Below are 17120 nucleotides of genomic sequence, written 5' to 3' on the forward strand. Positions count from 1 at the left end.
TGGCATCATAATGAACTTCCGCTTCATGCACATCCAAGGAGGAAGGTTATACATACATAGAGTCACGGGCCAGGTGCTGTGATTGCTGCTCTGCTCCCCGAAAGGATTAATGCCATCCGCGCTTAAACCAAACCAGACGTTCCTTGGGTCAGCTGCAAACTCAGCCCAGTACTTTCTCTCGATTTTTCTCCAGTGCGACCCGTCAGCGGGTGCTCTCAACTTCCCGTCTTTCTTACGGTCCTCACTGTGCCATCGCATCAACTTGGCATGCTCTTCGTTTCTGAATAGACGTTTCAACCGTGGTATTATAGGAGCATACCACATCACCTTCGCAGGAACCCTCTTCCTGGGGGGCTCGCCGTCAACATCACCAGGGTCATCTCGTCTGATCTTATACCGCAATGCACCGCATACCGGGCATGCGTTCAGATCCTTGTACGCACCGCGGTAGAGGATGCAGTCATTAGGGCATGCATGTATCTTCTGCACCTCCAATCCTAGAGGGCATACGACCTTCTTTGCTGCGTATGTACTGTCGGGCAATTCGTTATCCTTTGGAAGCTTCTTCTTCAATATTTTCAATAGCTTCTCAAATCCTTTGTCAGGCACAGCATTCTCAGCCTTCCACTGCAGCAATTCCAGTACGGTACCGAGCTTTGTGTTGCCATCTTCGCAATTGGGGTACAACCCTTTTTTGTGATCCTCTAACATGCGATCGAACTTCAGCTTCTCCTTTTGACTTTCGCATTGCGTCCTTGCATCGACTATGACCCGGCGGAGATCATCATCATCGGGCACTGGTTCCTCTTGATCTTCAGCAGCTTCCCCCCTTGCAGCATCATTGGGCACATCGTCTGGTTCCTCTTGATCTTCAGCAGCTTCCCCTGTTGCAGCGTCACCGTATTCAGGGGGCACATAGTTGTCATCGTCCTCTTCTTCTTCGCCGTCTTCCATCATAACCCCTATTTCTCCGTGCCTCGTCCAAACATTATAGTGTGGCATGAAACCCTTGTAAAGCAGGTGGGTGTGAAGGATTTTCCGGTCAGAGTAAGACTTCGTATTCCCACATATATGGCATGGACAACACATAAAACCATTCTGCTTGTTTGCCTCATCCACTTCGAGAAAATCATGCACGCCCTTAATGTACTCGGAGGTGTGTCTGTCACCGTACATCCATTGCCGGTTCATCTGCGTGCATTATATATAATTAAGTGTGTCAAAAACCATTACAGAACATCATGAATAGATAATTAAGTGACCAAATTAATAGAAGTTCATCATCACATTAGAACCAAAGTACATACATAGTTCTCATCTAACAACATATATATAGCTCTCCAGAGCATCTAATTAATTAAACCATACATTGAAACTATGTAAAACATTTCAATGCGAAAACAAATGTGATCATAATCGCAACCAAGGTAACAATTGATCCAAAGGCATAATGATATCAAGCCTCGGTATGAATGGCATATTTTCTAATCTTTCTAATCTTCAAGCGAATTGCATCCATCTTGATCTTGTGATCATCGACGACATCCGCAACATGCAACTCCAATATCATCTTCTCCTCCTCAATTTTTTTTATTTTTTCCTTCAAGTAATTGTTTTCTTCTTCAACTAAATTTAACCTCTCGACAATAGGGTCGGTTAGAATTTCAAGTTCAACCACGTCCTAGATAAATAAAATCTATGTCACGTTGGTCTGTATATTTGTCATAAACAATAAATGAACCAAATAGTTATAAAAAGATAATATATACCACATCCGAATCATAGACAGGACGAGGGCCGACGGGGGCGGATACCAAAACCATCGCACTATGTAATAAGAAGGAATAATAAAAGTAACAAAATTAGACAAGTAACTATCTAAAGTAAGAATTTTTTTCCTTTCAGAAAGAAGATAAGAACAAGAGGCTCACCACGGTGGTGCTGGCGACGAGATCGGCGCGGGCGATCGACGGCGGTGAAGACGGGGAGGGGACGTGACGGACCGCTAAACCTAGACAAATCTCGGGGAAAATGGAGCTCGGAGGTCGAGTTTCGAGAGGACAAAGATTAACTAGTGTGGCTCAGACATTTCATCGAACACCTCATGTGCATAGGAGGTGAGCTAGAGCACCCAAATGCCCTCCCCTCGCCGGCCAGAAAAAACAGAGCACTCTGGAGTGCTCTGCTGTGGCGATGGGGTATATATAGGGAACTCATTGGTCCCGGTTGGTGGCACCAACCGGGACTAAGGGCCTTTGGTCCCGGTTGGTGCCACGAACCGGGACCAATGCCCCCTTTAGTCCCGGTTGGTGGCACCAACTGGGACCAAAGGCCTTGTGCTGGAACTGGCGCGGTGCGGTGGGATGTTTAGTCCCACCTCGCTAGCCGAGAGGCTTCGACAGTGGTTTATAAGCGCAGCTATGCTGACCACTTCAAGCTCCTCTCAAATGCAGGCTTACGGGCCTATTCTATCACTATTTGCCTGTGGGCCTACTGGGCCTTCTGCGGGCCTGAATCCTGGCCCATGGATGGGTTTCTAGTCGTATTCAGGCCGTGGTGGCCCAGTAGGTGGCATAATTTTTTTCCTCTGTTTTTTTTCTCTTTTGCTTTATTTGTTTTGTTTTGTTTCTACTTACAACAAAAAACTTATTTATTTTATTTCTAATTACTTATGTATTTTACTTTAATTATTTTATTTTTATTTATTTTACTGCTGCTATTTTTATTTATTATACTGCTGCTATTTTTACTTAATTTATTAAGGTTTATTTATTGTAGTTACTATAGTTTATTTTATTTTATTTTATTAAGGTTTACGAGCTGTGGGAGGGACAAGGGGTGGCGACGTGCTGTGGGACACGATGCAGGGGCCGAGGAGGGAATTTAGGGTTAAGTTTTTATACGGGAACGGTTAGACGGGCTTTAGCGGGCTTTCACCGGGCTTGTGGGGTTTTACCAGGTCATCGATGAGAGTTTTCAAAAATGTCATTAGAAATCCGTCATGGATTAACAGGTTTCCTGTAGTGATATGTCGAGCACAATGAGTGGTGATCCTCCGGCCTCCCACTCGCACGCAGCCGCCGCCACCCTCCCGCTCGCTCGCCACCGCCGTCGTCACCAGTCCCGGCCATGGCGCCGCCGCTGCCGTCGTGCCCCTGAAGACCTATTCATCTTGCCTGAAGGTGATCCTGTGTCAGATCCTCCACTTAACCCGCGTGGACCGGCTCGTGGGTCACTGACAGTGGGTCCCTTGGGCCCACTGGTCAGGTTTGACCAGTCGCCCCCGCCTCCTTCCTCCTCTGGCCGAACAGAGGCGGGGCTCCGGCGATCAACGCCGGCGAACGGCGGCTCCTCGCGGGGTCCTGAGGGCGGGGATGGATCCGCCAGGCCGGGGCGGTCCTCCCGGTGGTCGAGGAGGTGGCGGGGATGGAGGGAGTCGCCGGCGGCGAGCTCCGCGGCGGACGGCAGCTTCGGGAGGTTTGGGGCTTTGGCCTACGGTGGTTCCCTGACGCAGCTGAGGGTTTGGGCGGCTCCGCACGGTCGAGGGGAGGAGGATGGTGGTGCTATACGGACGAGGGAGGGGGCTCTGGTTGCGACTGAATGGGCCGGAGGGTGGCGGCGGTGAAATTCCCTGTATAAAAAAATGAACATAGATGCGCTTATAGAGAAAACTAAACCTAAATTCACAGTAAATTTCAATTTACTATGAATTTAGGTGAAATTCCCTGTATAAGGGCATCTATTTTCACTTTAAGAGAAGCTCAACAAGGCATAGAGGGACGGGCTTATAAACTGGTGTGAGCGCCCTTCGGTTGGCGAGGTGGGACTAAACATTGGCCGCAACTAGGACCAGCCCTTTAGTCTCGGTTTGTGGTATGAACCGGGACTAAAGGGTGGTGGGCCAGGAGCGTGGACCTTTGGTCTCGGTTTGTCCCACCAACCGGGACCAAAGGGGCCGGACGAACCGGGACCAATGCCCCCACGAGGCCCGGCAGGCCCCTGGCCGCACGAACCGGGACCAATGCTCACATTAGTCCCGGTTCGTGACTGAACCGGGGCTAATGTGAAAACTGCCCTGTGACCTCAGCCCTGTTTTCTACTAGTGTAAATTAACCCCCCAAAACCCCCAACCCCCCCCCCTTTAAAAAAAACAAAAACCCCAGCCCCTGAAATGCTGACGCGTGGTATTGGTCCCAGTTAGTGCCACCAACCGGGACCAAAGGCCCTCCTGCCTGGGCTCGCCGCACCGGCCACGTGGAGGCTATTGGTTCCGGTTGGTGCCACCAACCGGGACCAAAGGCCCTCCTGCCTGGGCTCGCCGCGCCGGCCACGTGGAGGCCCATCTGTCCCGGTTCGTCTAAGAACTGGGACTAAAGGGTTAGGGCATTAGTAACGACCCTTTAGTCCCAGTTCAAAAACCGGGACAAAAGGCCCTTACCAACCGGGACAATAGGCCCTTTTTCTACCGGTGACTATAGAGTAGTCATCAGACCGCGTCTACTAGACGTTTAAAGCGTCTACATTAGCGGGAGGGGGCTTTTCACCTAGCGGTGCATCAAGGACATAATTCTTCTGTGCGGCAATGAGGATAATCCTCAAGTTACGGACCCAGTCCATGTAGTTGCTACCATCATCTTTCAACTTAGCTTTCTCTAGGAACACATTAAAATTCAAGGGAACGGTAGCACGGGCCATTGATGTACAACATAGATATGCAAAATCTATCAGGACTAAGTTCATGATAAATTAAGTTCAGTTAATCATATTACCAAAGAACTCCCACTTAGATAGACATCCCTCGAGTCATCTAAATGATCACGTGATCCATATCAACTAAACCATGTCCGATCATCACGTGAGATGGAGTAGTTTTCCGTGGTGAACATCTCTATGTTGATCATATCTACTATATGATTCACGTTCGACCTTTCGGTCTCTAGTGTTCCGAGGCCATGTATGTACATGCTAGGCTCGTCAAGTTTAATCCGAGTATTCTGCATGTGCAAAACTGTCTTGCACCCGTTGTATGTGAATGTAGAGCCCATCACACCCGATCATCACCTGGTGTCTCGGCACGACGAACTGTCGCAACGGTGCATACTCAGGGAGAACACTTATACCTTGAAATTTTAGTTAGGGATCATCTTATAATGCTACCGTCGTACTAAGCAAAATTGGATGCATAAAAGATAAACATCACATGCAATCAAAATATGTGACATGATATGGCCATCATCATCTTGTGCGTTTGATCTCCATCTCTAAAGCACCGTCATGATCTCCATCGTCACCGGCTTGACTCCTTGATCTCCATCTTAGCGTCGTGGTCGTCTCGCCAACTATTGCTTCTACTACTGTCGCTAACGCATAGTGATAGAGTAAAGCAATTACATGGTGATCGCAATTCATATAATAAAAAGACAACCATATGGCTCCTGCCGATTGCCGATAACTTACAAAACATAATCATCTCATACAACAACGTATATCACATCATGCCTTGACCATATCACATCACAACATGCCCTACAAAAACAAGTTAGACATCCTCTACTTTGTTGTTGCAAGTTTTACGTGGCTGCAACGGGCTTCTAGCAAGAACCATTCTTACCTACGCATCAAAACCACAACGATGTTTCGTCAAATTTGCTGTTTTAACCTTCAACAAAAACCGGCCGTAGTCAAATTTGATTCAACTAAAGTTAGAAAAATAGACATCCGCCAGCCACCTTTATACAAAACAAGTTGCATGTCTGTCGGTGGAACCGACACTACTGCAGGATGCTGCTAACGCGAAACTACGATCAGAGACCCTTTGACTTAATTGTGTGTGATGCATTAATCACAAAGGGGATGTAAAAAAACTGTCAGAAAGGTGCAAAACGTTTGCGATGGTGGAGCTATCAAACACGGTTCAGATTTTAGTTGCGTGTGCGATTCAGGGCACACAGTTAACCCGTTCGAACTATTTGTGATGAGGCAGAACAATAGAAACGGGCAGCCATATAAAAGACTTTTAATCCGAGTTCGTATGCAAAAGTTATGCCCATTTTATTAAATTCCAGAGAGATTTTGCAAATAAAGTTGAAATTCATATTTGTAAATTTTCCCAACAACTAGACCACATATCACATGGGAAACTTATTTTCTTTTATTTTTTTGACATTTCCATCATTTTCTTTTATTTTTTTAAACTGAAAAGGCGGTCCGGGGAGGGTGCATTTAGTAATGGCGCACCTTCACAAAATGCGCCATTACTATGTGTATGACTTGGTCAAACCTTGGTCAAAGTTAGTAATGGCGCACTTTGTATAGGTACGCCATTACTAAGTTTGACATAGTAATGGCGCACCTATGCAAAGTGCGTCATTACTAAGTTTGACCAAGGTTTGACCTAGTCATACACATAGTTATGGCGCACTTTGTAAAGGTGCGCTATTACTATGTCAACTTAGTAATGGCGCACCTATAGAAAGTGCGCAATTACTATGTGTATGACTGGGTCAAACCTTGGTCAAACTTAGTAATGACACACTTTTCACCTGGTGCGCCATTACTGTTTTGGTTACTAATGGCGTACCTACACATGGTGCGCCATTACTATTTAGTAATGGCGCACTATACATGTGGTGCGCCATTAGTGTCCATATTGGCTATAGCTGTGTTTTCTAGTAGTGCAAAGATCATTGAGGTCTTGGTATTCAAGACCTTGAGGTTAAAATTCAGACCTTCTTGGTAAATGTCTCTATAAGTCCTTACTGAAGACGAGGTATGGAAAAGACTCCTAAAAAGAAAATATATTGGCCCAAAAGCTTTGTCCCAGGTATACTGGAAACCTGACGACTCTCATTTTTAGGCTGGTCTAATGGCAACGAAGAAACACTTCTTCCGATTTGAATGGTTTATGGTAAGGATGGGTCAGAAATTAGATTCTGAGAGGATAAATGGCTAGGTAATGGCACTCCCCGAGAACAATATCAGGCTCTATATAACATCGTCCATCACAAGAGCGATTCAATTGCTACGGTTTTGGAAACATCTCCTCCAAATGTGACGTCTATGAGGAATTTAATAGGCCAACGGCTTGCGTCATGGAATGAATTACTACAATCTTTAGCAATGGTCCATCTTTCCCAAGGGCCTGATGAATTTCGTTGGACCTACATGATAGTGGTAAATTCTCATTAGATTCTAAGTATAGAGCTCTGGTACAGCCTGAACTGCCAGTTGATAATAATAGTAAAATATGTAAGATAAAGATGCCGCTAAAAATCAAAAAATTGTGTGGTACCTTCGGAGAGAACTAATCCTTACCAAAGACAGCCTTGTAAAATACAATTGGCATGGCTGTATAAAGTGTTTTTTTTTGCTGCCACGATGAGAAAAAAAAACACTTATTCTTCCAATGCAAATTCTCCCGTTCTATATGGTCAGTCATCCAAATAGCTTCTGACCTGTGTATCCACCACGTAGTGTCGCCAATATTTTTGGCAACTGGTTACACAGTACCAATAATAGATTTACAATTCTTATTAGGGTGAGAGCGCTTGCCCTTATTTGATCGTTTTGGCTATGTAGAAATGATAAAAAATTTAATGATAATCTTTTTATGCAAGTTATCTACTTGTTCACCAGTATACTCCGTTCATGGTCGTCTCTACAGCGGGTGAAGAATCGAAACCTGTTTACGGGGGTATCTTCATGGTTGTAAGACATGGCGAGGGATATTTTTATCCAACATGGATGGCCGCGTGATCTACGAATTGGTCCTCCACCTTCATAGGCGTTTGTCAGGCTTCTCTTTTTTGTTTTGCCTCTTGTCGTTTTATTTTCTGAGACTTGGTTGCGGCTGTATACATCTTTACTATGCAGAGACCGTGTTAAAGCGCCCTTTATCAAAAAAAAATCAGATGGTGGCCAGCAATTAAATGGACCAAAATTAATCAAAATTGATAACAGTGTGGAATTTAAAGTTTGTTTCAACCAAATACAGATACAAGTATGCGTCGGATTCGAAATTACTCCATGGAGTGTATTGCCAAATTTTAACTAGGGCTTCTTGAAACCAGGTACAGTATACAGCTAGGTGGTGGTAACTAGTACCCCAGTATTTAGTCATTATTCTTGAACGCGGCCGCGTATTTGGGTTCGCTTCCCATGCATGCATGACTTGTTGGTAGGGTGGTGTGTCCATGTCCATGTCCATCAGAGCACGCAGTTGCCGTACTCTGCCAACAGTTGAATAAGCAAAGCAGCATTAATTAAGCAGTCAAGTCAAAGAAAAAAGATTGATGGGAGAATTGGGTGGACAGAGCGGAGCTCACTTGGTTGCTGGTGGACAACGGAGCCGCAGCCGTCGAAGTTACACGACTGTTCGGTACGGCCGTTGCGCTTGTAGTAGTCGTTGAATGCGTAGGACGCGTGCACCTCCTTGGTGTCGGGATCGAAGCAGCGCCCGCCCCTCTGTATGGCGCTGCAGTCCGCACCGTTGCTGCACGCGTAGTCCAACGCCGCCTGCAGGCGCGTGTCCCCAACCGCCGTGTTCGCCACGCACCAGCTCGCCGCCGCCGGAGCGCTCGCGTCACAGGTGCCTGTTGGTTTCTGGTACACAATCGAAGCCGCGCCATTGAAGTCGCAGGTGCCGCTCTTCCTCTGGTAGAAGTCGTTGAACGCGTAGGATGCGTGCGCGACCACGGTGTTGGGCTGGTAGCACGTCTTGCCGGGCTGGATGGCGCTGCAGTCCGCCCCGTTGGCGCACGCGTAGTCCAGCGCGTCCTGGAGCTGCTTGTCGCTGACGGCCGCGTTCGCGGTGCACCAGCTAGACCCCGCGGGGGTAGGTGTAGGAGTGGCAGGGGCAGGGCCAGGGTTGACGAAATCGACTTTGTACACCGGCGTACCGTTCGGGTAGAAGAGGCCGAAGCTGCGCTCGTCGTCGTCGCCGGGCTTGAGGTCCTCGTTGAAGAGGGAGAAGATGTAGCCGGAGATGACGGCGTTGGGCTTGTATGGCGTGCCGGTGCCTCTGAGGATCTTGCTGATGAGGTTATTGTTGTAGGTCTGGGCGTTCGCCGGGGTGGCCGCCGCCGACACGCTCTTTTGCTCACCTAAATTGTCCGCCGCCGCTGGCCCTGTGGTACCGCCTCCGTTCGCAGACCCCGACTCTATAAAAGAGGCGGACGAGTCACTACCGCTAAGGATCCTACCTCGACCGTGCTCGCTGGAGCTGCTCAGCTTCTCCACCGCATGGAAAACGGCGTCGACCATTGCATCAAACATGTTGTAGTACATGAGGCCGGTGCCCTTATCTAGCTGCCCCTTGTTGGGGCGGAACAAAACGTAGTCGAGGTTGATCTGGTCAGGATGGTCCCTGTAGGCCAAGTAGGGGTAGTAGTTGAAGGTGAGGTGCGAGCCGGTCCGGTCCAGGAAATCGATGAGCGGGCGCATCACCGATTGCGCGATGTCGTCCCGGAACTGGCCCTCGGACGGCGGGAACGATTTCGTCAGCGCGTCCAGCGCGATCGGCGTGACCACCTTGACGGCGTCGGCCAGGCCCACGCTGACCAGCGCCGCTTGGATGTTCTTCATGGCCGGGAGGAGCTGAGGGGTCAGCTCGGGCTGCTGGTGGAACACCTCGTTCCCGACCGCCACGTGGTTGATCTTCGTGCCCGGGTACGCCTTCACGTTGCTCTGCACCCACTGGAGCGCGTACAACGTACTGCCAGCCGCAAGCGCTAGGTACTGGTTTGGTAGCGACACCCCAACCTTGATGTTGGTGTTGGCCAGCGCAGTGAGGGCTTCGGGGTTGGCGTCGTACAAATGCACCATTGTGATGCCATTTCTCTTAAGCAGCTGCACCACAGCCGGCGGCTTTATCAGCTTGCTAGCCATCATCCCGTAGCACACCCCCACCGTTCCGGCCTCTGCAGTCAGCAACAAAGATTTGTGATCAGCCAGCTACCGAAGTTATAACAGCTTTTTCAGTTTGTTCGGGAATGGTCACCTGAGCCGGAGAAGAAGCAGGCAAGTGACAGCAGCGCGGCGCCGACGAGGAGGTGAGTGAGTGCCATGCTCTTGTACGTTTGAGCATGCATGCAACACGAGTACCTTAACTTCTCCTTTTGTGGAATTAGTCGCCAAATTTATAGCCTGCCGGGACATGCTTCGGGGCCTTAACTGCACCTGACTTTCAGTGCATCACAGGCAAGCTAGCCACCTGTTGGGCCCTCTAGTCATGCACCCAAAAGGCAGGTACAGAGTAAGTTACTGAAGCTGCGTCCGCATTCGAATAGTACTCCTTTTGGAGCTATCCACGCAGTTTCCCACGGGGCCTACCCTACGTATGTTTTGCTCAGTCGGCGCCGGAGCATGCAGCCAGGTATTTAGCCTGCCAACGGTATGGCTTCATAATTAACTAATAAAGACGGAAAAGAAAGGTTATGGAGTACTTTTGCAACTAATTAAGCAATACCGAAAACTTTCTTTTTTGAAAAAACTTTCAATCTATTCATTCTCAATCATGGCAATACAATAACAATAGAGGTAATAAAAATTACAACCAGGTTCGTGGACCACCTAGCAACGACGACTATAAGCACTGAAGCGAGCCGAAGACGCGCCGCCGTCATTGCCCCTCCCTCGCCAGAGCCAGGCAAACCTTGTTGTAGTCGACAGTCAGAAAGTCGTCGTGATAATAAGGCCCCATAGGACCAGCGCAACAGAGCAGCAACCATTACCAAGGAAGAAAATCGTAGATTGGAAGGATCAAACCTATAAACATTCAAATGAAAGCAAACTAAGACAGGATCCAAATAGATCCACTGAAGACCAGCACCGAGCCAGTCCCACGAGATCCAACGGAGACACACCTCCACACGCCCTCCAACGAATCTAGAGGCACCATCGGGACGGGGATAGAACATGGGAGACATCATTCCTACTAAGGGAGAGCGTCGCCGCCACACAGCCCCAACCAAGACGCTAAAACTAACGAGAACGAGAACGGGGTCCTTCCCGTCGACCCGGGGGGGGGGGGGGGGGGAGGGAGGTCCTCTGCACCTCCATGGCCCAAAGGTCAACGGAGATGAAATGGACCAGCAGCGGTGTCAAGGCAACAAATCTGACAATGAGTACTAATGCAACGAACAAGGGTCGGAGCCTAGCTACGTCGCAATTGCAAGAGGATGTGAGTCGTCAGGGCGAGGCAGCGGTGGGAGTTCCTGTGCCGCTGTCTGGCGGGCCCCGCTCGTCAGATCCAACGTGCCATCGGTTGCGGGCGCTCCCAGGCCAGCCCTGTGGGGAGGGGCCGACGCGGGGGTGTCAGACTATGTTTTGGTCACTCGACGCCGACACCCTTTTGGGGCTGGCGATGCGGGCCTTTTCTCAGCCGGCAACCCAAAAGACCTTTAGGGAGCGGTTTCGGGGGCGCCGGTCGAAATGCCCTTAATATGCTCTTTTCTATTTCCAAAATTCAAAAACTAATGGGATGCGTGGGGCAAAATTCACCATGTACTTACAAAATAGAGCGTGTACTACAAGGTGTGATCTTCTGTACCTCAAAAAACAATGGTACTTGGCTTGTCTACCTTTCCCTGCCACCCGCCAAATTTCAGATTTTAGAAGCTCGTGTGGAAAAAAAAGAAGACGTGGACATCACAACTAGGGAGCAATGCCAAAGAGCTAGACAAAATGATGTGCCTATACTAGTACATGCCAAACACCAGCAAAGTGACTTGTCTTGGAATCGTTCACTCAGCCAGTCGACCGTTTGTCTGTATGCCCTAGACAATCAATGTCCACTTGTATTTCACTTGGACTAGGTCAGAATCAGGTCCAGATTTTTTTCAGCTCATGTGGAAAAAATCTACACAAATTGATGTACGTGTCTTCTTCCCCCCACTAAGCGCCAGTCAACCCAATCAACCTTCAATGCTGCATGCCCCGCTAAGCGCCAGTCAACCTTCAATGCTGCACAAAATGATGTACGTGTCGTCTACACAAATAGATGCCCAACTAAGCCTGCCCCAATGAGAGTATCAAAGATAGTATCATGCATGCCAACTAGGCAATTTTGATAAGGTGACATAGAATTAAATGAAGAAAGTGAGCCTTAAGTACCATATCAAGATACCGTATCATATTAAGAGCAAATACAATAAGCTTATGTAAGCAGGCTATAAGGATTAAGGTGTTATTTTTCTGCTAATATGGAGGGGAGAGAAGAGGAGCCGGCTACATAATAAGATCTAGCTGCAACACGCGCTCCTAGGCACTATGTGAAAATGGAAGGTGGACCATGTATTAATGAAGTAGCACATCTTCATATCTTACTATTATGCTTGCCGCTACAAGGTTGGCTGTAGATGACATGACAATATCATATAGCCATCAGCTGGCTATACTATTAACCATGCTCTAAATGATTTGCTACTTTGTGTCATGCATGACAATAAATGAAGTCCTCTATGGTACCAACTTTTGATACTATGCATTACTGATGTTGTATCATACACTAGTATCATATGCATTATACCAGTACTCCCTCCGTCTAGGTGCATAAGTTATCTTACGTTGTGCATCGCAACCAAGACGGGGGTGAAAACGAGAGAAAGTAATGTTTATTTGCTAGTAATTAATAGCATTGCATGCAATGAACTAACCACGTTTGGTAGTCTTAAGTCATTGAAAGCATGCACGCCCCACATCTCTTATTGGTTGATATGTCAAGAAACAAGAAACAAGGTGAGAGTTAATGCATCGTGCCTAAGTGTTTTGTGATTATTTGATTTTCGTAAGATGACTTATACACCTAGACGGGGGTGTATATAATACTCCTCACTACAACCATCCGTGCCAGTCGACCCAGTCAACCTTCAATGATGCATGCCTCGCTAAGCCCCAGTCAACCCAATCAACCTTCAATGCTGCACAAATTGATGTTCTTAGTGTGCTCCTTCCCATTTTAAATATTCCACCATGTACTACCAAAAAAAAAGAGCGTGTACTACGAGGTGTGGTCTTCTGTACCCAAAAATCAAAGGTAGTACTTAGCTTGTCTACCGTTCCCCGCCACCCGCCAAATTTCAGATTTTGGCCGCTTGTGTGGAAAAAAGAAGACCTGGACAGGACAAGTAGCTAGTAATGCCATAGAGCTAGACAAAGTGATGTCCCTATACGAGTGGTACATCTCAAACACCAGCAAAATAATATCGGAAACGTTTCTTCAGTCAGTCAACCAAGTCAACCATCCGTCCTGGACAATTAATGCCCACTTGTATGTCACTTCGACCGGGTCAGAATCAATCAGCCCCAGATTTTGTCAGCTGGTGTGGAAAAGAAAAAGCATGTACTACAAGGTGTCAGAATCAAATTTACTTGGCTTGTCTATCGTTCCCCACCACCCGCCAAATTTCAGATTTTGGCCGCTCGTGTGGAAAAAACGAAGACATGGACATGGCAAGTAGGGAGCAATGCCAAAGAGCTAGACAAAATGATGTGCCTATACGAGTAGTAGAGTACATGCCAAATACCAGCAAAATGACTTGTCTCGGAATCGTTCGTTCACTCACCCAGTCGACAGTCTGTCTACATGCCTAGTAGACAATAAATGTCACTTCGACTAGGTCACTTCGACAGTCTGTCTGCATGTTCGGGGCCGGACTGGTTACTTATTTTATTGGATCAGTTAAGTTCGCCTATGCATGAGCAAACAATTTTCATGTTCTGGAGAGCTTGGCATTTGAGAAATGACTTGATTTTTGGTAAAGAAAAGGAATCTATCTCGGCCTCAGTGAGTTTTATTCAAAATTATTGGGCATCATTCTCATCTTGTCGTGCAAAAAGGAAGGTAGAGGTAAGTAACAAAGGTAAGGGTGTGATTGATGGTTTACAACCCATTAGTAATGTGGAGAGGATTTGTGTTCCATGGCTGCCTCCCACTACGGAATTCCTAAAGATTAATGTCGATGCAAGTTTTGTGGAGGCCATTAGCGCAGCGAGCGTTGGGGTGGTTGTTAGAAATCATTCTGGAGAAGTTCTTATTTCTTCTTGGGATTATATTGGTACCTGTCTTAGTGCTGAGGAAGCGGAACTTCGAGCAGCCATCTCAGGCCTTTACATTGGTATCACTCTTCACAAGGTCATTATTTTAGAAACTGACTGCTCTTTTGTGGCCTCGGTTTTTGCAAATGATAACCTAGACAGGTCAAACCTTGTTGATTTGAAGAAGGAAGCGTTGAGTGTCTCCAAGATGATGAGTACTTAAAAAATCACCAGGATTAACAGGAAGGCGAATATGGTGGCACATGACATTGCAAATTTAGTTTTATAAATAGATCTGATGGTATTCTTATTAATAGTGTTCCGCCCTGCGTGGCAAGAGCTGTAACGAATGATTGTACGAACATTTGTGTCAATTAATTAATATATGGGTGGGGTTTAAAAAAAAGAATCAGCCCCGGATTTTGTCAGCTCATGTGGAAAAAATCTACACAAATTGATGTATGTGTCGTCTTCCCCCGATGGCCCGCTAAGCGCCAATCAACACAGTCAACCTTCAATGCTGCATGCCTTGGACAATTAATGTCCAGTTGTATATGTCGCTTCACCTAGGGCAACTAGGTCCAGAACTGGCCACTGCAACGTTCAGTATGCTTTGTGTGACATGGATAACTTCAGAGCAACTCTAGCAGATTCCGTAAAAAATTATATCGTAAAATAGTTTTAAGGTACACTGTAAAACGTTTTTGCAATATTTCAAGAATTTGGATAGAACAGATGCATAAAAATCCTACGGTAAAAAGGAATCTTCACATTTTTTTTCTTTATCTCCCATACTGTCTTCTTCCTCCTGATGCGTGTCGACCGCCACTCAGCAACGCTCATGGCAAACTTTTCGCAATCCCAAGATCCCCACAACCGCTCTCTACTTGTATAGGATGAGGCAGCCGCTCCCTGCTGATCCATGGGTTGACTCGCAAAAAGAAAAAGACTCAATCTCGTGAGGCAACGCGGTGATGCGGTGCAGGCTGCTGCAGCTGGATGGGGGGCCGGTGGCCCTTCCATGGCGGCAGCGTGGCCAAGGACGCCTGCACATAGGAGCTCGTCTTCCTCGACCATGGCAACAACAATCTTCATGGAATTTGCGGTTTGAGCTCCAAAATCGACCATTAGATGCAGGAATTGAACGCGAGCGCCTTGAAGACGCGTGGACGGTGGCCTGGGGGGGCACGGTCTGCTGGGGTCGCCGATGACCGTCTCCTACTCCGAGACGTTCCCGCTCAACCACCGGTACGACAACTATGTTGGCGTCGCCGACGACCTTCTCCTAGCTGACGAGATGCACTGCGTCTTCCTGAGCACACGTGTATGCAGCGCATAAAAATGGTGTCCTCTATCAATGACATGGTGTCGCCTTAGTTCATCTTGCTCTAAAATTTTCGGCAGTCCAGTGGCAGTTGGGCATGATAGTTCCAGCCTCCTGCCAACTAATTCTCGGTGTTGAGTTCACTGTAAAATCCACCCCTTCCTGGCTGTATGGCGTATATGGGGGTCGGTTTCAGGGAAACTTGAATATTTTACTGTACAGACCATTTTATGGGATCTATTCGGTGTAATTTTTAAAATAAAATAAAAGACAATTATTTTACAATTCCCAGGCTTTTTACGGGATATGCTAGAGTTACAATTTTGGGCAAATCGGACAACTATTGCCAGAAAGGACCACCTTTGAGAGGAATGGTCAAAACTGATGTGGCGGCAGGCCTGACAAATGACACGTGTCACTTCCTGCCACCGTGTAAGGCGGTAGACCATGCCACCACCAGTGACGGTGGCACATCAGCCATGGCGGCACACCTGCTCCCAGGCCAGCCCTGTGGGGAGGGGCTGACGCGGGGGTGTCAGACTATGTTTTGGTCCTCACTCGACGCCGACACCCTTTTGGGGCTGGCGATGCGGGCCTTTTCTCAGCAGGCAACCAAAGAGACCTTTAGGGAGCGGCTTCGGGGGCGCCGGTCGAAATGCCCTTAGTATGCTCTTTTCTATTTCCAAAATTCAAAAACTAATGGGATGCGTGGGGCAAAATTCACCATGTACTGACAAAATAGAGCGTGTACTACAAGGTGTGATCTTCTATACCTCAAAAAACAATGGTACTTGGCTTGTCTACCTTTCCCTGCCACCCGCCAAATTTCAGATTTTAGAAGCTCGTGTGGAAAAAAAGAAGACGTGAACATGACAACTAGGGAGCAATGCCAAAGAGCTAGATAAAATGATGTGCCTATACTAGTACATGCCAAACACCAGCAAAGTGACTTGTCTTGGAATCGTTCACTCAGCCAGTCGACCGTTTGTCTGTATGCCCTAGACAATCAATGTCCACTTGTATTTCACTTGGACTAGATCAGAATCAGGTCCAGATTTTGTCAGCTCATGTGGAAAATATCTACACAAATTGATATACGTGTCTTCTTCCCCCCACTAAGCGCCAGTCAACCCAGTCAACCTTCAATGCTGCATGCCCCGCTGAGCGCCAGTCAACCTTCAGTGCTGCACAAATTGATGTATGTGTCGTCTACACAAATAGATGCCCAGCTAAGCCTGCCCCAATGAGAGTATCAAAGATAGTATCATGCATGCCAACTAGGCAATTTTGATAAGGTGACATAAAATTAAATGAAGAAAGTGAGCCTTAAGTACCATATCAAGATACCGTATCATATTAAGAGCAAATACAATAAGCTTATGTAAGCAGGCTATAAGGATTAAGGTGTTATTTTTCTGCTAATATGGAGGGGAGAGAAGAGGAGCCGGCTACATAATAAGATCTAGCTGCAACACGCGCTCCTAGGCACTATGTGAAAATGGAAGGTGGACCATGTATTAATGAAGTAGCACATCTTCATATCTTACTATTATGCTTGCCGCTACAAGGTTGGCTGTAGATGACATGACAATATCATATAGCCATCAGCTGGCTATACTATTAACCATGCTCTAAATGATTTGCTACTTTGTGTCATGCATGACAATAAATGAAGTCCTCTATGGTACCAACTTTTGATACTATGCATTACTGATGTTGTATCATACACTAGTATCATATGCATTATACCAGTACTCCCTCC

General features: G+C 47.2%; 1 protein-coding gene across 1 annotated transcript; it reads right to left on the minus strand.

The window, feature by feature from the left end:
- Positions 1–7929: 7929 nt before the first annotated feature.
- On the minus strand, positions 7930–10160 carry LOC109772664 (glucan endo-1,3-beta-glucosidase GII). The gene is made up of 3 exons (XM_020331367.3): positions 9998–10160; positions 8325–9917; positions 7930–8228 (listed from the first exon to the last, which is right to left on the minus strand). The coding sequence occupies exons 1-3, from the start codon at positions 10086–10088 to the stop codon at positions 8206–8208; spliced, it is 1707 nt and encodes a 568-aa protein (XP_020186956.1). The 5' UTR covers positions 10089–10160; the 3' UTR covers positions 7930–8205.
- Positions 10161–17120: the final 6960 nt, after the last annotated feature.

This window comes from Aegilops tauschii, chromosome 7 (assembly GCF_002575655.3).
Source record: "Aegilops tauschii subsp. strangulata cultivar AL8/78 chromosome 7, Aet v6.0, whole genome shotgun sequence".
Classification (NCBI taxonomy): Eukaryota; Viridiplantae; Streptophyta; class Magnoliopsida; order Poales; family Poaceae; genus Aegilops; species Aegilops tauschii.

Bases quoted from the DNA above. Each gene is read 5' to 3' on its own strand.
- LOC109772664 (XM_020331367.3), bottom strand. From the start codon at position 10,088: ATGCATGCTCAAACGTACAAGAGCATGGCACTCACTCACCTCCTCGTC. The intron at 9,918-9,997 runs GTGACCATTCCC...TGCTGACTGCAG, and splicing joins CTGCTTCTTCTCCGGCTCAG to AGGCCGGAACGGTGGGGGTG. The intron at 8,229-8,324 runs GTGAGCTCCGCT...AACTGTTGGCAG, and splicing joins CGTTGTCCACCAGCAACCAA to AGTACGGCAACTGCGTGCTC.